Here is a 26237-nt window from a genome sequence, read left to right as displayed (position 1 = left end):
GAGGAGGGCAGGTCAGTGGGAGTGTTGAAGGAGCCAGACGACACTGCGCAGCAGAGCTGTCAAACAGTTGAAATATCTAACCACGGCAGACGGCAATTGTGTCTTACTAATGAGAAATCAAAATGCCACATAAGGGGGACTGTGAGTTTACGGTTTGAGGTCAGCTATACTTCGTGTAGTTAGCTAGAGTTACTTCGGCGTTGGCTGCATAACTTCTAGTTTGTTAGCGAACTGGAGTGGCTAACGTTAGCTAGCATCTCGTCTTGGACTGTTGACAAACTAAACTAGCTAACGGTATCTAGCTACACCAGCGAGCTAGCCAACTAACCACAATAAAGTTAGCCGACTAGATAACGTTACTCTACCAGCTCGTTCATGGGGAGTATATCAAATAGCCTGCAAGTTATTATTGCAGTGAGATGGAACTAAGTTTGGCCTGTTTCATCAAGTTGTTGAAGAGTCCATCATCTCATCGTTTTAATGACACACGACAAGGTAAGAACTCTTGATAACTCTGCCACTGCTGCCAGCATGCGAGGTTGCTAGCTAATTTAGCAAGCTCGTTAGTTAACGAAGCCAGCCATTCAAATTAACTAACAGTAATGTGACCATTTAGTAACTAACTAGACAATCATTTGGTCAGCATATTGTATCCAAGCTCAATATAAATTCGTTGCTAGGTTATAGGTTGATGATTCCAGATCAGGAGAAATTGGGCCCTCTCCTATGAACAAGACTCGGTCATTATTTAAAATCTCAGGAATGTCAGGTATGCTGTTGCCGACCCTGATACGCACCATTTACAACAGATAAGGCTCAGATAGTGAAACTAAGAATAACTCATATGTGGTGAATGCAATTCGTTGACTAGCTATTTCACAACAGAAACCTAACAATATTATCATTTATAGGCCTATACATTATGCTTTCTGTTTTCTACCCTCACCCACTCATCCCTTTTTTAATGGGGATTATCAATCTTGCACTTCCTCATAACCAGCTGACCCTCCTGTTAGGATGATTTACAATATACACCTTTTATTGTAGCCCATTTACACAGCTGTATAGGTTAAAAAAAATATTGCCTCAGGGGATCACAGGGATGTCCCGTCTGTTTTTTTTATTTTATTAGTGGCCCAGCCCTCTGTTAAAATTCCTCCACTTTTCCTTGCGGAGTCCCTTTATAGTTGAGTCTGCGATGTATCACTTTGGAAGCATGCATTATGTCCACACTGGCCTTATTGTTTTTCACCAGTTATGAGGTGTAGCTACTGCTGAGATGCTAGGGAGGGAAGTTAGTGTTTAGACTGGAGAAATCCCTCTTTGCCTGTATACAGTAGCCACAATGTGGCTGTGGAAGGTTTGAAATGACATCCGTTATTTATATTGTTTCTGCTTTGAATGAAGGGAAATGTATCTTCTTCTTTTTTTACCCAGACAAGGCCTAGCAGCAATTCAAATGGAAGAACTAACTCATATGTTCTACATTCATTCTGCTTCTGAAAAGCTGATTTGTTTCAAGTGGCTATTTTACTCATTCTTGGCAGTGGGTGTTTGATCATTATCATACAAATGCTAATTGGCAAAGATGCTTTTAGTAGTAGAGGAGGATAACATCCATTTTAAGGATACGGCTCAAGCAGCAAAAAGATCCCTGAACTGGACGATTTGATTTCAGTTGTTTTAGTTTGGGATTGGATGGGGGATGGGAATCTCACAAGAGGCTGAATTAAATATAATTATTTTCCCAGAGTTTAATAGATCCTCTCTAGTGAAGTCACTAACTCAAGAAAAGGGGAGGACAACCAGCCCTTTGAGTAAACTCAGTAGACCTGTGCATGCTGGGAAAATCAGGGGTCCTGAATAATATAAATCAAAGGGCTGCTTCCTATGATCATTACTATGGGGTTCTTATGTCTCCTTTTATTCCTGTTCATGGCTCCCTGGTTTGTTTTGTATCCCAGTCTTGTACTTTAGCTTTATCTTGGCTTAATCTCATATAATTGGACAACCAATCCCTATTAGAGCCATTATTTGTGAACTTGTTGAGAGCAGTGGGGTTGGAGCCCTGCCGTGTGTGTCTAAGAAGATTGACCTTATCTAAAGTAATGCTTTTGTCTTTATTTTTTGCCTTGTTTTTTGACTTGTTGAGGGAAAAAATGTATGAAATGTTAGAGGAATGTGTTAAATAGATTAGGCTCATTATGCCCCTCATGGCAACACGACGTGTTCCATCTTAAATGAACGACATGCGTATAAGATCACACCACACACACTTATGAGTTACAATACTTCAGGGGTACATGCATCACCATTTTTTTCCATACAGATGCTACAGATAAACAGATGCTACGGATAACAGCTGAAAATTGTAATCTTTTTGTGTTTTCTGGCTGGTCTTCTGCAGCCTGTAAACCACACAAACACACCATTTCCTCAGTCTGCCTGCTGAGATAGGATTTTTGTGTTTCTTTCCCCTTAGGGCTGTAAAGGGTTGCAAAGGAGTTGTCGAAAATGTGAAACTTTCATTGAGTCCTCCACAGAGTTCACAGTGAAGAGGCAATGATGGATCGGAACAAGCGCAACTCCATCGCCGGCTTCCCCTCCATGAGGCCTGACCGGCTCGATGACCTGGATGGTGGAGGAGGAGGGGAATGGGCCCCGTCTCAGGTGGGAAGAGTGTGCCCCTCATCCTACCGTGCCCTCATCAGTGCCTTCTCCTGCCTGACGCGCCTTGATGACTTCATTTGCGAGTGGATCGGCTCTGGCTTCTTCTCAGAGGTCTACAGAGTGAGTTTGTTATGCTTGACCTGAAATGCAAGAGGTTTATGCCTGGTAGGTGTTGTAATTAATTCATATCAGTCACCTCAAGTTATTGGTACCCTTGATAAAGATGATAAAAACAGACTATAAAAAAAAATAACTGGTAAAATAACGGATAAAAAAATAAAATTAAAATAAAGAACACAAATACCAAGCTATCTTGTATGCTAAAAAAATGGGAAATGATTTTATATGAATACGATTACTCAGAGAAAGAGATTTTGTACCAAAACAAATCTCAGATTATTGGCATCCCTACTTTAAATTAATCTAAGATTAACCCTGTGAGACCTACAGTTGCAAAAATGCAACATGTCCTAAATTGCATCATGTACCTAAAAAATGTCAAACAGTACATAGGCTGCGTTTCTACAGGCAGACACATTTTTATATTTCTTTTTTCACTTATTGGCCTTTTGACCATGATTGGTTAGAAGATCTGATGTGTTTGGTCAAAATATTAATTTGTGGAAAAATAATTGGGCTGACATTTTGAGATTTGGTTGTACATCAGCAGTTTTTGTCAGTCACTTAGCCCATGTCAGCAGAACAACAACAAAAAATCGATTGGTTAATTAGTCTAGCCAGCCATCTAAACTTGTAGTCATGGTCATAATCACGGTCGAATTATTGCCCGGGGGGGGCAAATTGATTTTGTTAGTCACTCTCTCTCAGATATCATATTAACTGCAAACATTTCTCTCTGCCCCATTGGAAAATTTTGTAGAATTGCAGGAAATCAACTCTAAAACCTTGCAACAACATTTCCCTTAGGGCCCCCAAAAGGCTAGGGCTGGCTCTGACTGCATGTGTGGGTATGGATTTGGGTACTCAGTCCCGTGAGCCGTTGTAGCTCCTCATGATAAGTTACGATTTTTTTGTGGCCCCACCCCCTGCAAAGTTGCTTATCCCTACTGTAAAGCAATGGTATGTCATTTCACTCCACCTACAATAAGGACAATAAGGACACACACCAGATTACTTAGAAACCTATGATCTCATACACTGAGTTCAGCCCTCATTCTATAATTAAATATGTCAGTGGTCCGCAATACAGTTAGCTAATACATTGACTTCTGTGCAGAGTAGGAAAACCCTGCACCTCCCTCCAAACCACCCAGAGATGTTAGGTTATGGACCAGCCCCTATTGAGGTCAGACAGGCCCTTAGAGCATGCAGATACTCATGTGGCCTCTCCCTATTTCATTGATCGGTTCTCTCACAATGGACTGATTTGGGACGAGCGAAAAGCCCTTCTATATTTCCATGTCGATGTGGTTACACCTCGGAGGGCTCCCTCTGAAGAGGTTTAGTGATGGGACTGGTAGTTAGGCTACAATGGCTCTCGGGTAAGTGCTGTATCGTAAATTACACTAACCCAACCTGACAGTTGGTACTCGCATAGAGATGGCTGTTGACATCTGATAGGTCAAGTCCTTAACTTGACCTCAAAACATCAGTAAACTGCCTACATTCACTTTAGTTGTAACTCCCGTTTTCATTTCCTCCACCCTCAGCGCTCTTGGAAGTTAAGCCTATTTGCATTTTTATTTTCAATGCAATTAGTTGTAGACTATAGAATTCAGCCCTACCTACTGAAATCAGAGTATTCTGTTTATGATTGCACAAGTACCACAATAATGTCAGCACCCACCCATGTCCCATGTCTTGCGTCTTAGTCGTACATACAGATGGAACCGAAATAGAATGCTGAGCAGTTTACATATCTAATAGTAAATGATAACCTCAGTTTAATTGAAAGAAGTGAAGGTGTTGCTAGGTCTGGAGCCATGCGGCACAGTGTAGGCTATTGCCTGCCTCCGAGCATGGTCACAGCAGTCTGCCTTGGGACCGCTCATTCACTGCTCATTGAATTCAAAGGGTTAATGCACACCACACACAGTACCGATCACTGACTTGGTGGGGGGAAGGGCAGCGTGTAGGCTCCTGCCCCAGGCTGTCTGAGGGGAAGTAATTACACCATGTATTTTAGGGAGGGAATGCCCATCCAACTTCAACATGATTGGGGCCTGCTGCCCTACATGTATTCCTCTTGTTGAACAAATGCTAAATACATTTCTTCCTCTATTAACCTGAACGCTCACCCATGTTATAAACGCTGTTTGATCCTTGGGGCCATTATAATGTTATAGCATCATCTGTTTCTAGTGATGCACCGATATTACTTTTTTGGCCGATACCGATATCTGATATTTTCCTTGCCCAAAAAAATTATACCGATATTTTACCAGCCTTTTAAGCATTCGAGTATAGTTAACACACACACACACATGGACATAGCGGTTTAAGGCACTGCATCTCAGTGCAAGAGGTGTCACTACAGTCCCTGGTTCTAATCCAGGCTGTATCACATCCGGCCATGATTGGGAGTCACATAGGGCGGTGAACAATTGGCCCAGCGTTGGCCGGGGTAGGCCGTCATTGTAAATAAGAATTTGTTCTTAACTGACTTGCCTAGTTAAAGGTTACACAATATACACACACACACCACACTGACCAAATGTTATTTTGTTGGCATTTACGTATGTCCCCATTAACAGTAAAACATAATAAAAACCTATTTCTGTCACTTACTTGCTGTGCTGTTTCGTTGTTCATTTGTTCAGTCACTTCATTCTCAACCAGGATTTCATCATACATGTAAAGCAGTGAAGTTTCAGCTCTGTCTGTCCGTGGCCTCTCTTCCTCGGTGCTTCACTGTCACTGTGTCTGTTTCCATATTAACCAGCTGTGTATGCAACATTTCATGTAAACCCTGTTTCTTGTCTGTATCGACGTAGCGGTCCTTGTACCTAGCATCGAGCATGGTGGCAAACCAGTAGAGAGAGAATGCCACCGAATCGCTTGTTCACAGCCTGTGTCGGCAGTTGTTGAGCAGGCGTTTCAGTGCCATGACCGAGGGTATCACGTCTGCTGCAGGCACAGTTGATGAGCTTATTTCTCGAGTCAGTTGTTCGAATGGAGCTAGCTAGTGTGTTCATGTTTCCAAGTGTCAAACATGTTCTCAAATGGCATTGAAATGGCAGCAGTGGTATGACAACCAGCACATTCATGAGCATACAATACGACTTTCCCCAGTACGAAATCCTCTACGACCCACTGCTGTTAGACTCTGCATGCTCATGGGGCTGATATCGCTGGTCCAAATGTCAGTCGTGAAGCTAATAGCAGTGACGCTATTACTGTGTAACACCGGTAGGGCAACATCTGAAAAATAGCGCACTTGGTATTGTGTACCGGTGCTCGACCACGACAGAACGGTTGATTGTCAAGGGCAATGAATTTCATTATCTTGCCGTTAATGGATTTCGCCTTTGAGTTGTCTTGCTGAAATGTTCTTACTCTTTCAATGACTGTTTGACTTGTTGACTGCTCGATCCACACAACGGACATTGTGGGCTAGGTTAGGACTGCTGTGTTGCACGTATAGCGCAAAATTTTACATGGTGTCATTAATAGAGGTCGACCGATTATGATTTTTCAACACCGATACTGATTATTGGAGGACCAAAAAAGCCGATACCGATTTAATCGGCCAATTTTTACAAAAATTCAATAAATAAATTACATGTGTGTATGTATATGTATGTATATATATGTATATGTATGTGTATATATATGTGTGTGTGTATATATATATATATATATATATATATATATATATATCTCTAGATCTCTAGATATATATATATATATATATATATATATATATATATATATATATATATATATATATATATACACACACACACACACACACACAACACACACACACACAGATCTATATATATATATATCAGTGCCTTGCGAAAGTATTCGGGCCCCCTTGAACTTTGTGACCTTTTGCCACATTTCAGGCTTCAAACATAAAGATATAAAACTGTATTTTTTTTGTGAAGAATCAACAACAAGTGGGACACAATCATGAAGTGGAACGACATTTATTGGATATTTCAAACTTTTTTAACAAATCAAAAACTGAAAAATTGGCCGTGCAAAATTATTCAGCCCCCTTAAGTTAATACTTTGTAGCGCCACCTTTTGCTGCGATTACAGCTGTAAGTCGCTTGGGGTATGTCTCTATCAGTTTTGCACATCGAGAGACTGAAATTTTTTCCCATTCCTCCTTGCAAAACAGCTCGAGCTCCGTGAGGTTGGATGGAGAGCATTTGTGAACAGCAGTTTTCAGTTCTTTCCACAGATTCTCGATTGGATTCAGGTCTGGACTTTGACTTGGCCATTCGAACACCTGGATATGTTTATTTTTGAACCATTCCATTGTAGATTTTGCTTTATGTTTTGGATCATTGTCTTTTTGGAAGACAAATCTCCGTCCCAGTCTCAGGTCTTTTGCAGACTCCATCAGGTTTTCTTCCAGAAAGGTCCTGTATTTGGCTCCATCCATCTTCCCATCAATTTTAACCATCTTCCCTGTCCCTGCTGAAGAAAAGCAGGCCCAAACCATGATGCTGCCACCATCATGTTTGACAGTGGGGATGGTGCGTTCAGGGTGATGAGCTGTGTTGCTTTTACGCCAAACATAACGTTTTGCATTGTTGCCAAAAAGTTCAATTTTGGTTTCATCTGACCAGAGCACCTTCTTCCACATGTTTGGTGTGTCTCCCAGGTGGCTTGTGGCAAACTTTAAATGACACTTTTTATGGATATCTTTAAGAAATGGCTTTCTTCTTGCCACTCTTCCATAAAGGCCAGATTTGTGCAATATACGACTGATTGTTGACCTATGGACAGAGTCTCCCACCTCAGCTGTAGATCTCTGCAGTTCATCCAGAGTGATCATGGGCCTCTTGGCTGCATCTCTGATCAGTCTTCTCCTTGTATGAGCTGAAAGTTTAGAGGGACGGACAGGTCTTGGTAGATTTGCAGTGGTCTGATACTCCTTCCATTTCAATAGTATCGCTTGCACAGTGCTCCTTGGGATGTTTAAAGCTTGGGAAATCTTTTTGTATCCAAATCCGGCTTTAAACTTCTTCACAACAGTATCTCGGACCTGCCTGGTGTGTTCCTTGTTCTTCATGATGCTCTGCGCTTTTAACGGACCTCTGAGACTATCACAGTGCAGGTGCATTTATACGGAGACTTGATTACACACAGGTGGATTGTATTTATCATCATTAGTCATTTAGGTCAACATTGGATCATTCAGAGATCCTCACTGAACTTCTGGAGAGAGTTTGCTGCACTGAAAGTAAAGGGGCTGAATAATTTTGCACGCCCAATTTTTCCGTTTTTGATTTGTTAAAAAAGTTTGAAATATCCAATAAATGTCGTTCCACTTCATGATTGTGTCCCACTTGTTGATTCTTCACAAAAAAATAGTTTTTTATGTTTGAAGCCTGAAATGTGGCAAAAGGTCGCAAAGTTCAAGGGGGCCGAATACAGTGCCTTGCGAAAGTGTATATATATATATATATATGTGTGTGTGTGTGTGTGTGTGTGTGTGTGTGTAATAATGACAATTACAACAACACTGAATGAACACTTATTTTAACTTAATATAATACATCAATAAAATCAATTTAGCCTCAAATAAATAATGAAACATGTTCAATTTGGTTTAAATAATGCAAAAACAAAGTGTTGGAGAAGTAAAAGTGCAATATGTGCCATGCAAAAAAGCTAACGATTAAAATTCCTTGCTCAGAACATGAGAACATATGAAAGCTGGTGGTTCCTTTTAACATGAGTCTTCAATATTCCCAGGTAATAAGTTTTAGGTTGTAGTTATTCTAGGAATTATAGGACTATTTCTTTCTATACCATTTGTATTTCATATACCTTTGACTATTGGATGTTCTTATAGGCACTTTAGTATTGCCAGTGTAACAGTATAGCTTCCAGGAACACATCGACAACAGCCACCCTCGAAGCAGCATTACCCATGCAGAGCAAGGGGAATAACTACTCCAAGTCTCAGAGCGAGTGACGTTTGAAATGCTATTAGCGCGCACCCCGCTAACTAGCTAGCAATTTCACATCGGTTACACCAGCCTAATCTCGGGAGTTGATAGGCTTGAAGTCATAAACAGCGCAATGCTTCAAGTATTGCGAAGAGCTGCTGTCAAACGCACAAAAGTGCTGTTTGAATGAATGCGTACGAGCCTGCTGCTGCCTACCATCGCTCAGTCAGACTGCTCTATCAAGTCATAGACTTAATTATAACACACAGAAATACGAGCCTTTGGTCATTAATATAGTTTTATTCTTTCAGTGAAATACGGAACCGTTCCGTATTTTATCTAACGGGTGGCATCCATAAGTCTAAATATTCCTGTTACATTGCACAACCTTCAATATTATGTCATAATTACGTAAAATTCTGGCAAATTAGGCGGCCCAAACTGTTGCATATACCCTGACTCTGCGTGCAATGAACGCAAGAGAAGTGACACAATTTCACCTGGTTAATATTGCCTGCTAACCTGGATTTCTTTTAGCTAAATATGCAGGTTTAAAAATATATAGTTCTGTGTATTGACTTTAAGAAAGGCATTGATGTTTATGGTTAGGTACACATTGGAGCAACGACAGTCCTTTTTTGCGAATACGCACAGCATCGATTATATGCAACGCAGGACACGCTAGATAAACTAGTAATATCATCAACCATGTGTAGTTAACTAGTGATTATGATTGATTGTTTTTTTTTATAAGAAGTGTAATGCTAGCTAGCAACTTAACTTGGCTTCTTACTGCATTTGTGTAACAGGCAGGCTCCTCGTGGAGTGCAATGTAATGAGGTGGTTAGAGCGTGGGACTAGTTAACCGTAAGGTTGCAAGATTGAATCCCTGAGCTGACAAGGTAAAAACCGTTCCTAGGCCGTCATTGAAAATAGGGATGTGTTCTTAACTGACTTGCTTAGTTAAATAAAGGTGTAAAAACATTTTTTTTAAATAAATCGGTGTCTAAAAATACCGATTTCCGATTTGTTATGAAAACTTGAAATCGTCCCTAATTAATCAGCCATTCCGATTAATCGGTCGACCTCTAGTCATTACGTCATGTACCTACATTATATAGGTATGCACGTCAGCTTTGACATTGGTTTTGCACATCGGCGTTAAACTAGACATTGGGCCGATACCGATGTTGGCATTTTTAGCTAAAATTGTCCGATTCCGATATATCGTGCATCCCTAGCTGTTTCCAGTCTTTTCCACTCGAGATACTATGGTTCTGGCTCATGTGATGACTTGGGCTTTATGAGTGCAATGATATTTACCCTCGTTGCTTGTCAGTTTGATTTGTCGTCTCACTTAATGGACCCAAATATTTACTGTGTAATGAGGTTTCCATATCTGTCTAAGCAAAGGGACAATAGATCTACATTGCTTTGAAAATGCATGAAATCAATGGAATGATCTGTTTCTTAGACTGTGTCGTGTTAACATGACTAGGTATTGACTAGCTGGAGAGACAGATTGGAAGTGCAGGGCCTTGCTGGAGCAGCCTATGGGTCTTTGTTTGAGCCAGACTCTTCTCTTTTCTCTCCTGGTGGGGAAAGAGTGTGAGTGGGGAGGGTCTAGAGGAGGCCATCTGCTGCCTGCTTCTCTACTCCAGGGAAGCTAGCTCCTTCTTTGTACTTGAACTTCAAGAGTGGCTAAAGAAGCATTTGTCACTGGAGAGACTCATCCAAATGCTTCATAAATAAGGCCTAGATCAGTCTGCTTCCTTTTTCTGTACCTCAAACTTCCTTTTATCTCCTCTCTCCAACAGTGTTGATATACAACTCATATCTGTAGGAAAGTGATCATAGTGATTATGAAAAATATAACATGCACAGTATATAACCATTTTTATATTCATTGTATCTATTATTGTACCTGCAGACTTTGACCTGAGTGGAGCGATTTAGTATATTCTTAGTGACTGGTTTCAATGTCTTAATATTTCAGCTGGAGGAAGTGAGCAGTAGCAGATCAAGCTCACCATTTTCTCACCCTAATTCATAACTTCCTGTGGTTATGGCCCTCTGAGAAAGCATATCAATCCGACTTAAGCTTAGCGATATACAGAGAGTTCTGTATTGTTGTAGGTGTTCGGCTATGTATTCTCTACCAAAGCATAGCCTACATTTTCTTAGCCTCGGCTCACTGTTCCTTCTAGTGCACAACTGTGGATGACAGTCAGCCACTTATCTTTGATCACATCGGAGATAATGCTGCAAGGAAGGCCAGTAACTGACCTCGTTCACAGTAGAAATGGGGAGTCAGCAGGCCTATTGCTATGGTTTCTGGATTTGGAATGAAAGGTTAGAGCAAGGGTAGAGCAAGTCATGCTCCATGATCTTGGAATATTGATCATGTTTTGAGTAGTGTCCTCATTAGAAGGGAATATTGATGAGGGAGCTGTATGGTTATAGAGAGAAGTGTATATTTTCAGTGTAACCTCCTAGATATCGCCTAAATGACCGGATTGTTGTGTTTGTTGCAGGTGCGCCACAGAGTGTCGGGCCAGGTGATGGCTCTGAAGATGAACAAACTGAGCAGTAATCGAGCCAACATGCTGAGAGAGGTCCAACTGATGAACAGACTGTCCCATCCCAATATCCTCCGGTGAGTTCCAGGAAACAAAATGATGTCTACCACTAACTATATTCAGCATCATTTTTCTTCGGCACACCACCATCATCAATATTTTGTATAGTTTTTATATCGATCTGTCCATTGAAGAAACATAAAATTCCTTCTGCAATATTATGCAATGGTGTTGAATTAATTATATCTCAAGGGGATGTAAAAAATTGTGTAAAATACAGGGATAGTAAAGTTGACTTATGGTGCCATATTCATAAGTAGGCTTATTTTCTTATGGACTTCTAGCCTAATCTGTCATTTTTAAATGTATTTTTTTAGAATGTGACTAAATATCAGTCATTTTTTTTATTTGGATCTGTAGCTATTTGTCAAAATGACATTCGCCTTTCTAATGGAATCAGTTGGGTGACCTTGATCTCCCTGATTCCGCAGAAAGCAGGTCAGAAATCTATTAACAATGGTTTTCTGGAACGACATCCTGAGTTTGGATTTCATTGACATGTACGCCCTTTCCTTTTTCACTTTCTTCTCACCAAGGCTGTTTTATTTTCATATAGCGTTGTGAGCCTGTAAAATGGGCATAAATATTTGACCAAACCCATCATGATGGGACATAATGTTTAGGATACATAATTGTATGACCAGCTATTTCTAATCTGTGAATTTAATAACCTCATGGATTAGGCTGACTGAGGCTTTGCATGATCCTGGAGGTTGTTCAAGTTTCTCTGTGATTCCTGCCATTCTGAACACGCAATGTGTCTCTGTACTGGATGATATTCTACAGAGCTTACATTCTGCTGTAGGTGGTGGGTGGGAAAGCGAGAGTGTCTGTAAGTGCTGTGCTACAATCACAGCTTTGTTGCAGCCAGTTCTGTGGGGGTGGGCAGACGAGCATGAGGGGTTCTTTGTCTGAGGAGCCCGTCGAGGACCCACAAAGTCTCACATTTATTGGGTCATAACTCTAGCGGCTCCAACACTCGCTGTGCATACGGCCTGGCCCGTGTGTTAGGATATTGATACAGGCAATTTGTGTAATTTAGAGAAAAAAAAGACTTGACTGTGACTCCGGCCTGTTAAGATTTGTAAGCAGTATCTCAAGAAAAGAGAGGAAAAAGAGATTGAATGCAGCTCAAGAGAGTGAACCTTGTTTTCCCCCTGAAAATGACATTCTTGTTTGCACCTCTTGTCTTGTCTTGCAGCCCACCAGTGCAGAAATATTTAACCATTTCCACACCAAGAGCATTGTAATTTTTATCTCAAAAGGACTATGTTGTGGCCTCCCGGGTGGCGTAGTGTTCTCTGGTAGCTGTGCCACCAGAGACTCTGGGTTCGCGCTCTGTCGCAGCCGGCTGCAACCGGGAGGTCCGTGGGGCGACGCACAATTGGCCTAGCGTCGTCCGGGTTAAGGAGGGTTTGGCCGGTAGGGATATCCTTGTCTCATCGCGCATCAGCGACTCCTGTGGTGGGCCGGGCACAGTGCACGCTAACCAGGCCACCAGGTGCACAGTGTTTCCTCCGACACATTGGTGCGGCTGACTTACGGGTTGGATGCGCGCTGTGTTAAGAAGCAGTGCGGCTTGGTTGGGTTGTTTCGGAGGACGCATGGCTTTCGACCTTCGTCTCTCCCAAGCCCATACGGGAGTTGTAGCGATGAGACAAGATAGTAACTACTAATAATTCGATACCACGAAATTGGGGAGGAGAAGGGGGTAAAAAAAAAGGACTGTTTTCCTTCGGCCAGATTGACATTTTGTACAACCGAGGCTGCATTTACACAGGCAGCCCAAGTCAGATATTTTTTCCACTAATTGGTCTTTTGCCCAATCACACCTGACCTGATTGGTCTAAAAACCAATTAGTTCGGAATGGGCTGCCTGTGCAAACACAGACATGTTTTTTTCTGGACCCCCATAGCTTAGTCATGTCAATATAGATCAAGATTCTAAAATAAATTGGCAACGTGAGAGAAGCACAACAGGAAATATGTCTCCACCACATGTATCACTGTGGTAGTTACATGGAAACATGACCAGTCTTTTTTTCTTTGTTTTGTCTTCCTCTAGGTTCATGGGTGTGTGTGTTCAGGAAGGCCAGCTCCATGCTCTGACTGAGGTAAGAGGAACCACTGTTCTTCTTTGTGTCTTAGAGCCTCCTATAGATGGGTATCTCCGGCGTAGGCTGACTGTCGCTGGCTGTCACGTTTCAGGTTGGAACGTTGAGACACTCTGTTTTCTTATTCAGTTTTCTGTCCACTCGATAATGGAATGTGATTCTAGAAACGTGATGGGTCCTCTAGCATCAGTATAGGCCGAGATGTGTTTTGCTTTTAATGTAGCTAATACTGTCATATTCCCCTCTGAGTCATGTTGCAGGACAGTCAGTTTGATGTTATATTACATGAGTAAGTCTCAGACAAGTAGAACCCTCTAAAAGGTAGCGGTGTGAATATAATGAAAAGGTGTTTGACTGTGTGCCCAGGGGTTTTTCCCAGGTGAACATTGACACATCACCCAGTACAGGGACCTGTAATTGAAAGAACCTTGTGTTCGCCTAAAAGAACAGTTTACATGTGCACAAATAAAGCTGTGTGTGTTGATATTCTCAATGAGCAGCCAGGGGATGGGTTCCATTAGGGCTCAGGTTTGTTTTCAAGCTCATCTCATTTTTAACCCGTGTGTGTGTGTCCATGCTCTCTTGTTGCTAATGATTAGCGTTGATTAGTTAGGGAAAAAGCTTTACGACTGTCTGCCACATCACATTCACCCAAGCACTCGTGTCAAGTGAGCGATAGCAGGAAGTTATCCAATATGTGGATCCATGGAGATGAAGAGGGAGGGAGAGAGGGAAACGTCTGTGATACCGCTCTCGCAGTTTATCGGTTCTGCTCACCCCACCCCCAGTCTCTTGGGCTTTGATGTCAGCAGCCTAAAGCCACAGGCTGTGAATACTGAAAACACTGCATCGTGTGGTTATGTTTTGTAGCTACTGCTGTGTTTTATAAGAACTAGCTGCTAGCTACCAGTACTGTTTACTCTGACTGGATCCTGAATTTAGCAATGGGCCTGACTGACCTCCATGGTAGGAAATGAAGAGTCAAGTTACTGTGCAACCACAGGCTTAGATACAATCACTCCTCCATATAAAGCTCCTTGGGCCCGTTGGGTTGGCACAGTAACCTCCGCACTGCTTTCCCACTGCTTGATAGATCTAGGCTACACATTAGGCAAATACCGATTAGGAGCATTATAATCTGGGTAATCCATGACCCACTTGGGGATTTCAACATTATTTGAAGATGCTTGCAGTAGTCACGAGACAATGAAATTCCCATTTTCTTTCCATCTTTCTTAGCTTTTTTCCCCCCATAGTACCCCGGCTTTTATTTAGTTTGAGGAAAGTTTCCTCAGCTGGTCAATAATATCAGTTGAGAAATTCTAAGAACAGCATCCGTGTAGATTTGTTACTCCATGTTAAGACATTTCAACTTCCTGGGTTTTGCCCCTCTTCTCCTATTGTCCACTGCTCCTGCTGTCTCTGATCTGTGATCACATGTCAGTGGCCTCACACTCCCTTCTCTGGGTGACAAGGTTTGGGGTGGAGGTGGGGTGATGTGGCCTTATAACTTAAAACGGGCCTCCCTGTGTGCCTAGCGTTGGCCTACGCTGCTTCGCTCACTCCTCTGATCTGGAGAGTCTCGTCTATAAACCTACTGGATGCATGGAGTGGATCATATCCACACTGACCGACTGGCAGCAAGATTTGTCTGGGCTTCACCCATTTAGGGGAGGCTCCTAGTGGAGCATTAGGCATGCAGACGACAGATGCAGGGGGGCTACAGAGGAATTTGTAAGGTAAAGCCGACGTAATCCTCTCCTGCGTCTGGGATTGGTTTGGGAATGGTCTGCAGGGCAGGGGGAGGGAAGTAGTGGAGGTAGTGTAGAGGGCCTTACAGCATGGGGGGCTTTTAGTGCCTAAGCTTAGACCCATGGACATGAATATCCAACACACTTGAAGTTCATTTGTTTCACTGGTATCGCATGCATATCCTGTGGTAAACTATAGGCCTACTTGGACAGTATATTGTCTAGGTTGACTTCTTATCAGGCCGACTTCAAACATTCTACCTGAACAAAGGTAGACTGAAGCACAAGTCAAAAGTGAGTGACGTTGTAACCTCTTCACTTTGGGCAGACCCAATTCTGCTCACTAATCCCATTAAACGGTATAGGCTGTGTTCATATATTGTGATATTTACAAGTTCCAGCTGTGTGAACACAGACACTTTTGAGTTATGCTAACTTTCCTAAGCCATCAATGAAGTCATTGTGACAGTTTGCCAAGAAAACTAAAACACAACAGTCTAGAACCACTGGGGAGGCCCAGAGAAATGAGGTCAGTCAGTCTGTCTTACTCTCTTCGTTACTCTTGTCCACTTTCATTTCTCTCTGTAATTAATTGTCACCATAGTAGTTCTGTATATGGGACAGCCAAGCCTGTCACGATTAAAGCTGACATGCACAACGTAAAAGCGAGAGCTACTTTCTAGCACATTCTCACTTCACTTTGCTTTCCCTGCACACAGTCCCATATGTGTCTGTCACTGTCATTGTCCCCAAATGTGCCTGGCATTAGATTGATGCTATGTTTAGAGTGCTCAGAGTAACTCAATTGAGTTCTTTGACCTGTCTTTTGGAATGGAGTGGTGTGTAGAGTAGCCCCAAATGACCGACAGGATGCTGTAACAATGACTTGACTTATAGTGCAGTACCTTCTCTACCTTTTTATATAGGGTACACACAGTAGGCCTATATATGGAAATTGAATTCAAGATAATGTGCATTTAAGCCATACTAGTAATGTGTACTTTTGTACAGAAGCCTAATTTTAATAATGGGAGCATTGTGTTTTCTCTCTCAACCTTTCTGCAGTACATCAACGGTGGGAACCTGGAGCAGCTGTTGGACAGCAACAAGCCTCTGAGCTGGGCTGCCAGGCTCAAGCTGGCCTGTGAGATCGCCAATGGCCTGGGCTACCTGCACTCCAAAGGCATTTTCCACCGGGATCTAACCTCCAAAGTGGGTGGCTGTTAACTGTGGATGGATGTGTCCAAAATGGCAACCTATTCCCTACATAGTGCACTACTTTTCTGGTGCACTATATAGGGAATAGGTTGCAATTTCAGATGCACCTGTGTCTCCTTTCTACAACCGAGATAAGAATCGTCGATCTAGTCAGCCTTCATATACAGCAACACGCGCTTCAGTTTCTGTTCTTCAAACCTTGGGAGTTGGAAACTGGTTTTCTGCAGAGTACATAATGTTATTGTAAGATGTGTTTATCTGGCTAAATCGGCGGCTTGTGCATGTGGGCTTTGATGGAAGTTGATGATGGAATGTATGCTCACTGTTTATCCTCAGAACTGCCTGATCAAGTCTGAGGAGAATGTCTACACGGCAGTGGTAGGGGACTTTGGTCTTGCTGAGAAGATTCCCAACCAAGAGTAAGTCATTTCCACGGAAACGCTTATTTATCAAACATGATCATGACATGATCAAGACTCAAATTGAATCCCAAAGTTAAAAAAAAAATATATATATATATATAATCACACACACAGTTGAAGTCAGGAGTTTACATACACCTTAGCCAAATACATTTAAACTCCGTTTTTCACAATTCCTGACATTTTAATTCTCGTAGGAATTTCCTGTCTTAGGTCAGTTAGGATCACCACTTTATTTTAAGAATGTGAAATGTCAGAATAATAGTAGAGAGAATGATTTATTTTATTTCAGCTTTTATTTCTTTCATCACATTCCCAGTGGGTCAGAAGTTTACATACACTCAATTAGTATTTGGTAGCATTGCCTTTAAATTGTTTAACTTGGGTCAAATGTTTCGGGTAGCCTTCCACAAGCTTCCCGCAATAAGTTGGGTGAATTTTGGCCCATTCCTCCTGACAGAGCTGGTGCAACTGAGTCAGGTTTGTAGGCCTCCTTGCTCACAAATTTTGCCCACAAATTTTCTATAGGATTGAAGTCAGGGTTTTGTGATGGCCACTCCAATACCTTGCCTTTATTGTCCTTTAGCCATTTTGCCACAACTTTGGAAGCATGCTTGGGGTTATTGTCCATTTGGAAGACCCATTTGCAACCAAGCTTTAACTTCCTGACTGATGTCTTGAGATGTTGCTTCAATATATCCACATAATTTTCCTCATGATGCCATCTATTTTGTGAAGTGTACCAGTCCCTCCTGCAGCAAAGGACCCCCACAACATGATGCTGCCACCCATGTGCTTCACGGTTGGGATGGTGTTCTTCGGCTTGCAAGCGTCCCCCTTTTTCCTCCAAACGTAACGATGGTCATTATGGGCAAACCGTTCTATTTTTGTTTCATCAGACCAGAGGACATTTCTCCGAAAAGTGCGATCTTTCTCCCCATGTGCAGTTGCAAACCGTATGTCTGGCTTTTTTATGGCGGTTTTGGAGCAGTGGCTTCTTCCTTGCTGAGCGGCCTTTCAGGTTATGTCGATATAGGACTCGTTTAACTCTGGATATATATTGTACCTGTTTCCTCCAAGGTCCTTTGCTGCTGTTCTGGGATTGATTTGCACTTTTTGCATCAAAGTACGTTCATCTCTAGGAGACAGAACGCGTCTCCTTCCTGAACGGTATGACGGCTGCGTGGTCCCATTGGCTGATTTCTTTTGATTTTCCCATGATGTCAAGCAAAGAGGCACTGAGTTTGAAGGTAGTCCTTGAAATACATCCACAGGTACACCTCCAATTAACTCAAATGTTGTCAATTAGCCTATTCAAAGCTTCTAACGCCATGCCATCATTTTCTGGAATTCTCCAAGCTGTTTAAAGGCAGTCAACTTAGTGTATGTAAACTTCTGACCCACTGGAATTGTGATATGGTGAAATAATCTGTCTGTAAACAATTGTTGGAAAAAGTACTTGTCATGCACAAAGTACATGTCCTAACCGACTTGCCAAAACTATAGTTTGTTAACAAGAAATTTGTGGAGTGGTTGAAAAACGAGTTTTAATGACTCCAACCCAAGTGTATGTAAACTTCCGACTTCAACGTGTGTGTCTGTGTGTGTTTTATTATTTCATATTTGCTCCTTTGAGTCAGTCCAGTTAAATCTCTCTGTATGAAATGAATGTGGGACTGGGAGGTAAAGGGATGGACAAGTGCCAGTAGAAGGGGGCCATTTGATTAGGAAGGAACATGAAGTACTGTTCAGGTCAGGAATAAACTGGAGCGCTCGGCTAATAATACCAGAGCAGGTTAAGAAGGCCCCGCTCTCTCCTGGCTAGGACTTATTACATATGCCTTGCAAAAGTATTCAGACCCCTTGGATTTCTTCACATTTTATTGTGTTACAAAGTAGGATGATTCAAATGTGTTTGTCAATTGTTACTCAACAATATACACAATTCTCTGTCAAACGACTACAATATAGCCTTTCTACAAGTATTCAGCCCCTTGGTTTAGGCAAGCCTAAATTAGTTTAGGAGTAAAATTTTGCTTAACAAATCACCAAAAAATAAATCCTGGACTCACTCTGTGTGAAATAATAGGGGTTGACATAAAAAATAATTATGACTACCTCTTCCTCTGTTCCCCATGCATACATCTGTAAGGTCCCTCAGTCAAGTATTGAATTTCAAACACAGATTATTTCAAAATCTTTATCAAAAAGGGCAGTGATTGGTAGATGGGTAACAATAACAAATCAGACATTGACTCTCTTTAAGAATGGTCTAGTTACTAATTATGCTGTGCATTATGTATTAAACCACCTAGACAGCTCAAAGATGGTCATCATTCTGGGCTGCAGTACAGGAATGAAACTGCTTAGGGATGTTACATGACATGCTGACCACACAGCTCGTGTTACTTGCACGAGCATTGCAAAATGTATTTACACATGTTATTCAATCATTTCATCCAAATGCACCTTAAAGTTGGTTGCCAACCTCCATATAAATTCCAAAGAAGACTGAAGGAGGAAAGATTACTAGAAACTAACTAGGTTTACCCTTTTATCTGTGGATTAATTGTCAGAGTAGAGGACCTTGTGCATTTCAGGTAAAATAACAACCCAATGTTTATCCTAGGACAAATTAGCTAGCAACAGCAAGCTAGTGGGCTAAATGGCCATGAATGTTTCGACCTGTCCCCAAATGAATATAGGTGGTTCAGAGCTCATTTTGATATTTCAACCTGCGCGTCCTGATCGCGTCTGGTGTGGCTGGACAAAATCAATATGCACGTGTGCATGCCCGGTCTACTTGGCATGTGAGGCCATTTGATGATTTTAAAATGGCTAGAGTTCATTGGCTGTGATAAGAGAACTAATGGATCAACAACATTGTAGTGACTCCACAATAATGACATGGTGAAAAGAAGAATACAAATATTCCCAAAACCTGCATCTTGTATGCAACTAGGCACTAAAGTAATAATGCAAAAACACATGGCAAAGGAATACACTTTCTGGCTTAAATGCAAAGCCCTATGTTTGGGGCAAATCAACACATCACTGAGTAACTGCTTCCTTATTTTCAGGCATGGTGGTGGCTGCATCATGGTATGGGTATTCTTGACATCGGAAAATACTGGGGAGTTTTTCAGGATTAAAATAAACTGGATAGGGCTAAGTACTGGCAACATCCTAGAGGAAAACCTGCTTCAGTCTGCTTTACTCCAGAGACTGGGAGAAGAATTCACCTTTCAGCAGGACAATAACTTACGACCAAAGACCAAATCTACACTGGAGTTGCTGGAGTTGAAGACAGTGACGGTTCCTAAGTGACCAAGTAACGGTATTGACTTAAATCAGCTTGAAATACTATGGCAAGCCAAGACTTGAAAATTGCTGGCGAAGCATGATCCCCAACATCATGACAGAGCTTGAAGAATTCTGAAAATAATAATAGGCAAATATTGCACAATCAAGGTGTGCAAATCTCTTGGAGACTTACCCAAGAAGACTATTTGCTGTAATGGCTGCCAAAGGTGACTCTAACATGTATGGACTCAGGGAGCTGAATACTTATGCAACGACTATATTTTAGTTATTACATTTTTATTAGTCTTTAAAAAAAGTTTTTTTTCTTCCACTTTGACATATTTTGTCTGGATTGTTGTCAAAAAAATTACAATTAAATCAATTGTAACACAATTAAATGTGAAGAAATCCAAAGGGGTCTGGATCATTTTTTGCAAGGCACTGTACCTGATCATGAATAGACTTGTTCCTCAAAACAGTCATGGAGAAGGAACATCAAATGTTTGGTTTGTCTGCTAATTGTTGTGATAAAAAAATGGTCAAAACCCAAAAGACATAACCTCCAGTCTAACGTCTTTCTTGCTGTACTTGTGTTGTGCCTGCAGTGGTGAGGGGGAGAAGCTGGCGGTGGTGGGCTCTCCCTTCTGGATGGCTCCCGAGGTGCTGAGAGATGAACCCTACAATGAGAAGGTAGGTCCCTGACTTCTGAACTCTAAACCTTGACCTCACCCTGAACTAAACCGGACCACTTGTCTCCTACAACCTCCCCCCCAAAGCTAAGAACACATCTTGAATGTCTGTCTCTCTGTTTTCTTCCGTTTCCAGGCGGATGTGTTCTCCTACGGTATTGTCCTCTGTGAGATCATTGCCCGAATACAGGCCGACCCCGATTACCTTCCTCGCACTGAAGTGAGGATTGTTCCGTTTCCTCTGTCCTCTATCGCCTTGATACATCCTGACATTACATAAGACAAACACTCATTACACTCATGTCTGGTCTAGTTGACATGATGTTGTCACCGGGGGTGGTTTAGAAGAGCACAGGTCTTTCAATATGTTGGGTTAGATGCCAAAAATAGATGAACATGGATAACATCCCAAAGTATGGATTTCCTGTCTGACCTCTTCCCCCTACACCCTCTCTCCTCTCCCTCCCTGATAGAACTTTGGCCTGGATTATCATGCCTTCCAGCACATGGTAGGAGACTGTCCTCATGACTTCCTACAGCTGGCCTTCAACTGCTGCAACGTGAGTCTGCCCTCAATCTCTTAATTATTCCAAAACACACGACTGCTTCCAAAATGTGTATTTGATTGTATGGAAAAGAAACTAGTAACATAATCTGATTTAGTAGTACCCCCTTATCTTGTTTGACCTGGCTAGTCTATCCCCTCTCTCCAGATGGACCCCAAGCTGCGGCCCTCGTTCCCGGAGCTCGTCAAGAGGCTGGAGGAGATCCTGTGTCGGTTGAAGGCAGAGGAGTCTGGACGAGAGAGGATCCCCCTCAGTGGGGAAAATGACAAGAAGACCATCCCCAAAGGTGATGTCTCAATCACCTCATATCTAAAGCCCCTTCAGAAGACTGACTGCCAAGGCAGTGGGACTGTTTTATTCATTCTTGAGTTGAATTTTATGAGGATAGCATAACATTAACATTATCAAAACCACAAACATCACCACCAGATGAACTCCCTAAAACAGTTACAACAGTGTAAAGATGCCCCTCAGTTACCACTTTACCTTCAATGTCCACTACACATGATTTTGAATCTCCAAGTCTGTGATCTAGTGTTGCAGATGCACTTGTACAGACATTAAAACTTCGCCTGACATTATTGGTTTTCATAGTGGCAACTCCCCCTGACTGCCATGTGTTCGCCTACAGTCCTGCACCACTTGACACCCAGTTTCTTGCACAGTGTCAAGACTGCACAGTGCAGACAAATAGTTTCTTGGAACCAGGAAGAAGCTGTAAACCAAGCAGCAGTGAGGCTGCCAGTAGCTGCTCCACATTGTAATCTGCCTGTTGCGTATCCCCTAGGGTTGCCTCCCAAATTACACCCTTTCCCTTTATAGTGTACTACTTTTGACCAGGGATCACACTATATAGGGAATAGGCTGCCATTTTGGATGTACCTCAGGTCTACTCTAAATAGGTCCAGTGGCAAGCCAGGGCTGTCCTTTCCCTCCCAGCTCTGTCCCAAAGAGTCATTTACTTTCCCCAGCCCTTTCCTCTACTGTTATGACAGTATTTGCTTGCAGGTTCAAGTTGCCTTACTACAATTTAACATGACGTACATTTCAAACAACCGATTTTGTGAAACAAAGAATAAGCTATAGTAATGTTGCTAAGTGGGAACCACCATGTACACAGAGAGTATGTTGGAAATCATTTGTCTTTTCTCAGATTCTATTTCATTTCTAATTTGGTTCATGGGAGTACCGGTTCTGGACTTTGCTTTTGTTTAGCTAGTTTTCCTTCCTCGGCCAGTCCCTCCCTCTTCACTGTTTGTCTACCTTCGGCTTCCCAGTCCAATTTAGTATTTCTACATTATATCTTCTAAACAATTTGCATATATTTCCCATAATGTTTCCACCTATGCAATTTACTTCAATGTAAAAATTTGACTGTGCCTTGTTTGTTTCTCTTGCCTGTACTGTTGTTCTTGGCTTATATTGCCCCCTGGTGGTTACATTGGGAACTTACACTTCATAACAATCCCATGTGTTGTGAGGAAGAGCTGTTTGACTGTTGCTTCTCTCTCCCTCTCTCTCCAGGTCCAGGTGAAAAGGTCCAGGGGATTAAGAGGTTAAACTCGTTGGGTCTGCAGGACGACAAGATCCCTCCCAAATCACCACGTCCTCGTCGCAACATCTGGCTCTCCCGCAGTCAGTCAGACATCTTCTCCCGCAAGCCAGGCAGGAAGGTCAATGTCCATGACCCTTACTACAACCCAGGCCCCAGGGCTGTGCCAGGGGCCCGCAAGATCAACCCCTTCAATGCCCGTGAGGACCTGTGTGGAGGCAAGATCAAGTTCTTTGACGTGCCAAGCAAGTCCGTGTTCTCCCTGATGTTCGACTTGCACTCTCTCCAGGACAGCGTGTTTTCCTCTGGGACCCAGACCCACTCTGGAGCCCCTGTCCACCCAGGCATGTGGCAGGAGACCTGGTTCACCGGCAGGCAGTGCCGCTCTCTGCCTGCCTCCCCCCAGCTGGCCCTCTCAGATGGCTCCTGCCCCCCGACCTCCTGTCCCATCTCTGCCACTGTCTACAAGTGTGACCCGGCCCAGCTGGGCCAAGAGGTCAGGCAGAAGGTGCTCAGCGCCTGGGCCAGGAAATATGCTGTGATAGAGATCCCGCTGTACCATGGAGGTCAAGAAAAGGTAAAGAAAGAGGAGGAGAACAGAGTAGATGAGAGCTGGCTTCCTTCTCCCATGCCCAGTGACAGTGCAGAGGCTATGGACTGCTCTAGCAGCCAAGGGAGCCCAGTGGAGGACAAGGACAAACACTTCTACCCCATGCAGGCCCAGAATGGAGGACCAGTGGAGGACAGTAGAGGCGTGGTGTCTATGTGTGAGGAGATGGAGGCTGAGGACCAGGAGGGCATGCAGCAACAGACCTCCTGTTCCACTGTCACCCTCAGCCCAGCCACAAACGGAGGCCATCTGAGTCCCATCGTACTGGTGCCATGTACGGCCATACACGCCTCCACAGAACTGCCATCTTAAGTGTGACATCTAGGACTAAACAGGTCATGGAGAAAAGGCGCTTTGAGAGAGACACTCTTCAGAGAGACCCTCAGATCATCTTTATCGATGCTTTGCAGATAGATTATTTTTTTCAAGATTGTTTTTATTTAATATACTGAAAAGTGCTTATTTTCTTTCTTAAAGTTGTCCCTAAACCAGGGTTCTTCTAATTCCTTGATGTTATTTGTGTGTATGCTGGTTTTAAATCACTGCCTACTCCTTGATGTTTTATTGTGATTATATTCTGCCCCATAGGGAAATGCATGGAAGTACATGTACAGTTGAAGTCGGAAGTTTACATACACCTTAGCCAAATACATTTAAACTCAGTCTTTCACAATTCCTGACATTTAATCCTTGTAAGAATTCCCTGTTTTAGGTGAGTTAGGATCACCACTTTATTTTAAGAATGTGAAATGTCAGATTAAAAGCAGATAATGATTTATTTCAGCTTTTATTTCTTTCATCACATTCCCAGTTAGTCAGAAGTTTACATACACTCAATTAGTATTTGGCAGCATGGCCTTTAAATTGTTTAACTTGGGTCAAATGTTTTGGATAGCCTTCCACAAGCTTCCAACAATACGTTGGGTGAATTTTGGCCCATTCCTCCTGACAGAGCTGGTGTAACTGAGTAAGGTTGTAGGCCTCCTTGCTCGCGCACGCCTTTTCAGTTCTGCCCACAAGTTTTCTATGGGATTGAGGTCAGGGCTTTTTGATGGCCACGTCAATACCTTGACTTTGTTGTCCTTAAGCCATTTTGCCACAACTTTGGAAGTATGCTTGGGGTCATTGTCCATTTGGAAGACCCATTTGCGACCAAGCTTTAACTTCCTGACTGATGTCTTGAGATGTTACTTCAATATATCCACATAATTTTCTGTCCTCATGATGCCATCTATTTTGTGAGTGCACCAGGCTCTCCCGTAGCAAAGCTCCCCCACAACATGATGCTGCCACCCCAGTGCTTCACGGTTGGGATGGTGTTCTTCGGCTTGCAAGCATCCCCCTTTTTCCTCCAAACATTATAATGGTCATTATGGCCCAACAGTTCTATTTTGTTTCATCAGACCAGAGGACATTTCTCCAAATAGTATGATATTTGTCCCCATGTACAGTTGCAAACCGTAGTCTGGCTTTTTTATGGCGGTTTGGGAGCAGTGGCTTCTTCCTTGCTGAGCGGCCTTTCAGGTTATGTCGATATAGGACTTGTTTTACTGTGGATATAGATACTTTTGTACCTGTTTCCTCCAGCATCTTCACAAGGTCCTTTGCTGTTGTTCTGGGATTGATTTTCACATTTCGCATCAAAGTACGTTCATCTCTAGGAGACAGAACGCGTCTCCTTCCTGAGCGGTATGACAGCTGCGTGGTCCCATGGTGTTTATACTTGCGTACTATTGTTTGTACAGATGAACGTGGTACCTTCAGGCGTTTGGAAATTGCTCCAAGGATGAACAAGACTTGTGGAGGTCTACCATTTATTTTCTGAGGTCTTGGCTGATTTCTTTTGATTTTCCAATGATTTCAAGCAAAGAGGCACTGAGTTTGAAGTAAGGCCTTGGAATACATCCACAGGTACACTTCCAATTAACTCAAATGTTGTCAATTAGGCTATCAGAAGCTTCTAACGCCATGCCATCATTTTCTGGAATTTTCCAAGCTGTTTAAAGGCACAGTCATCTTAGTGTATGTAAACTTCTGACCCACTGGAATTGTGATACAGTGAAATAATCTGTCTGTAAACAATTGTTGGAAATATTACTTGTCATGCACAAAGTAGATGTCCTAACCGACTTGCCAAAACTATAGTTTGTTAACAAGAAATTTGTGGAGTGGTTGAAAAACAAGTTTTAATGACGCCAACTAAAGTGTATGTAAACTTCCGACTTCAACTATACCTATGAAAGTAACAAATCTAACACTCTTAACATGGAGAAAGGGTTGTGGTCTGAATGAAAAACGGCATACTCACTGCCTTCCCAACATTGAGATCCCTGCCTTAAGATTCATTGTGACTGGTAGTATTTTTGTTCTGGACGATTGTGCGTTTCAGATGAACGAGTCCAAGCTAAGGTGTAGGGAATAGATCCTTACCGTTTTTATTAAAGGGCTAGTTAATGAGTGGTTTACCAGACTACTGAGGTCTCTTGTGGAGACTAATAAAAATGTACATTACAGAGCATTTAAACAGTAAACTTACCAGTAAAACAAGTTTAAATGTACACGAGCACTGGAAATGTGATCGTTTGTACGTACCTTTAACATTTTGAAA

At 42.4% G+C, this 26237-nt stretch overlaps 1 protein-coding gene across 2 annotated transcripts; it reads left to right on the top strand.

Annotated features, from left to right (window-relative positions):
* Positions 1-24342, top strand: LOC112226935 (dual specificity testis-specific protein kinase 2). Of its 2 annotated transcripts, none has more exons than XM_024391620.2 (11): positions 1-495; positions 2544-2790; positions 11300-11421; positions 13470-13518; positions 16335-16481; positions 16824-16906; positions 20818-20902; positions 21038-21121; positions 21375-21461; positions 21615-21753; positions 22992-24342. In XM_024391620.2, the coding sequence occupies exons 2-11, from the start codon at positions 2563-2565 to the stop codon at positions 23939-23941; spliced, it is 1974 nt and encodes a 657-aa protein (XP_024247388.1). In that variant the 5' UTR covers positions 1-495; positions 2544-2562; the 3' UTR covers positions 23942-24342. The 2 variants fall into 2 exon arrangements, with proteins under 2 accessions (XP_024247388.1, XP_024247387.1); XM_024391619.2 differs by having other exon boundaries at positions 2-495; positions 2483-2790.
* Positions 24343-26237: the final 1895 nt, after the last annotated feature.

The sequence above is a fragment of the Oncorhynchus tshawytscha genome, linkage group LG28, assembly GCF_018296145.1.
Source record: "Oncorhynchus tshawytscha isolate Ot180627B linkage group LG28, Otsh_v2.0, whole genome shotgun sequence".
Lineage (NCBI taxonomy): Eukaryota > Metazoa > Chordata > Actinopteri > Salmoniformes > Salmonidae > Oncorhynchus > Oncorhynchus tshawytscha.
The sequence above is the reverse complement of the archived record's forward strand: the minus strand, read 5'-3'. Positions and strand labels throughout refer to the sequence as shown.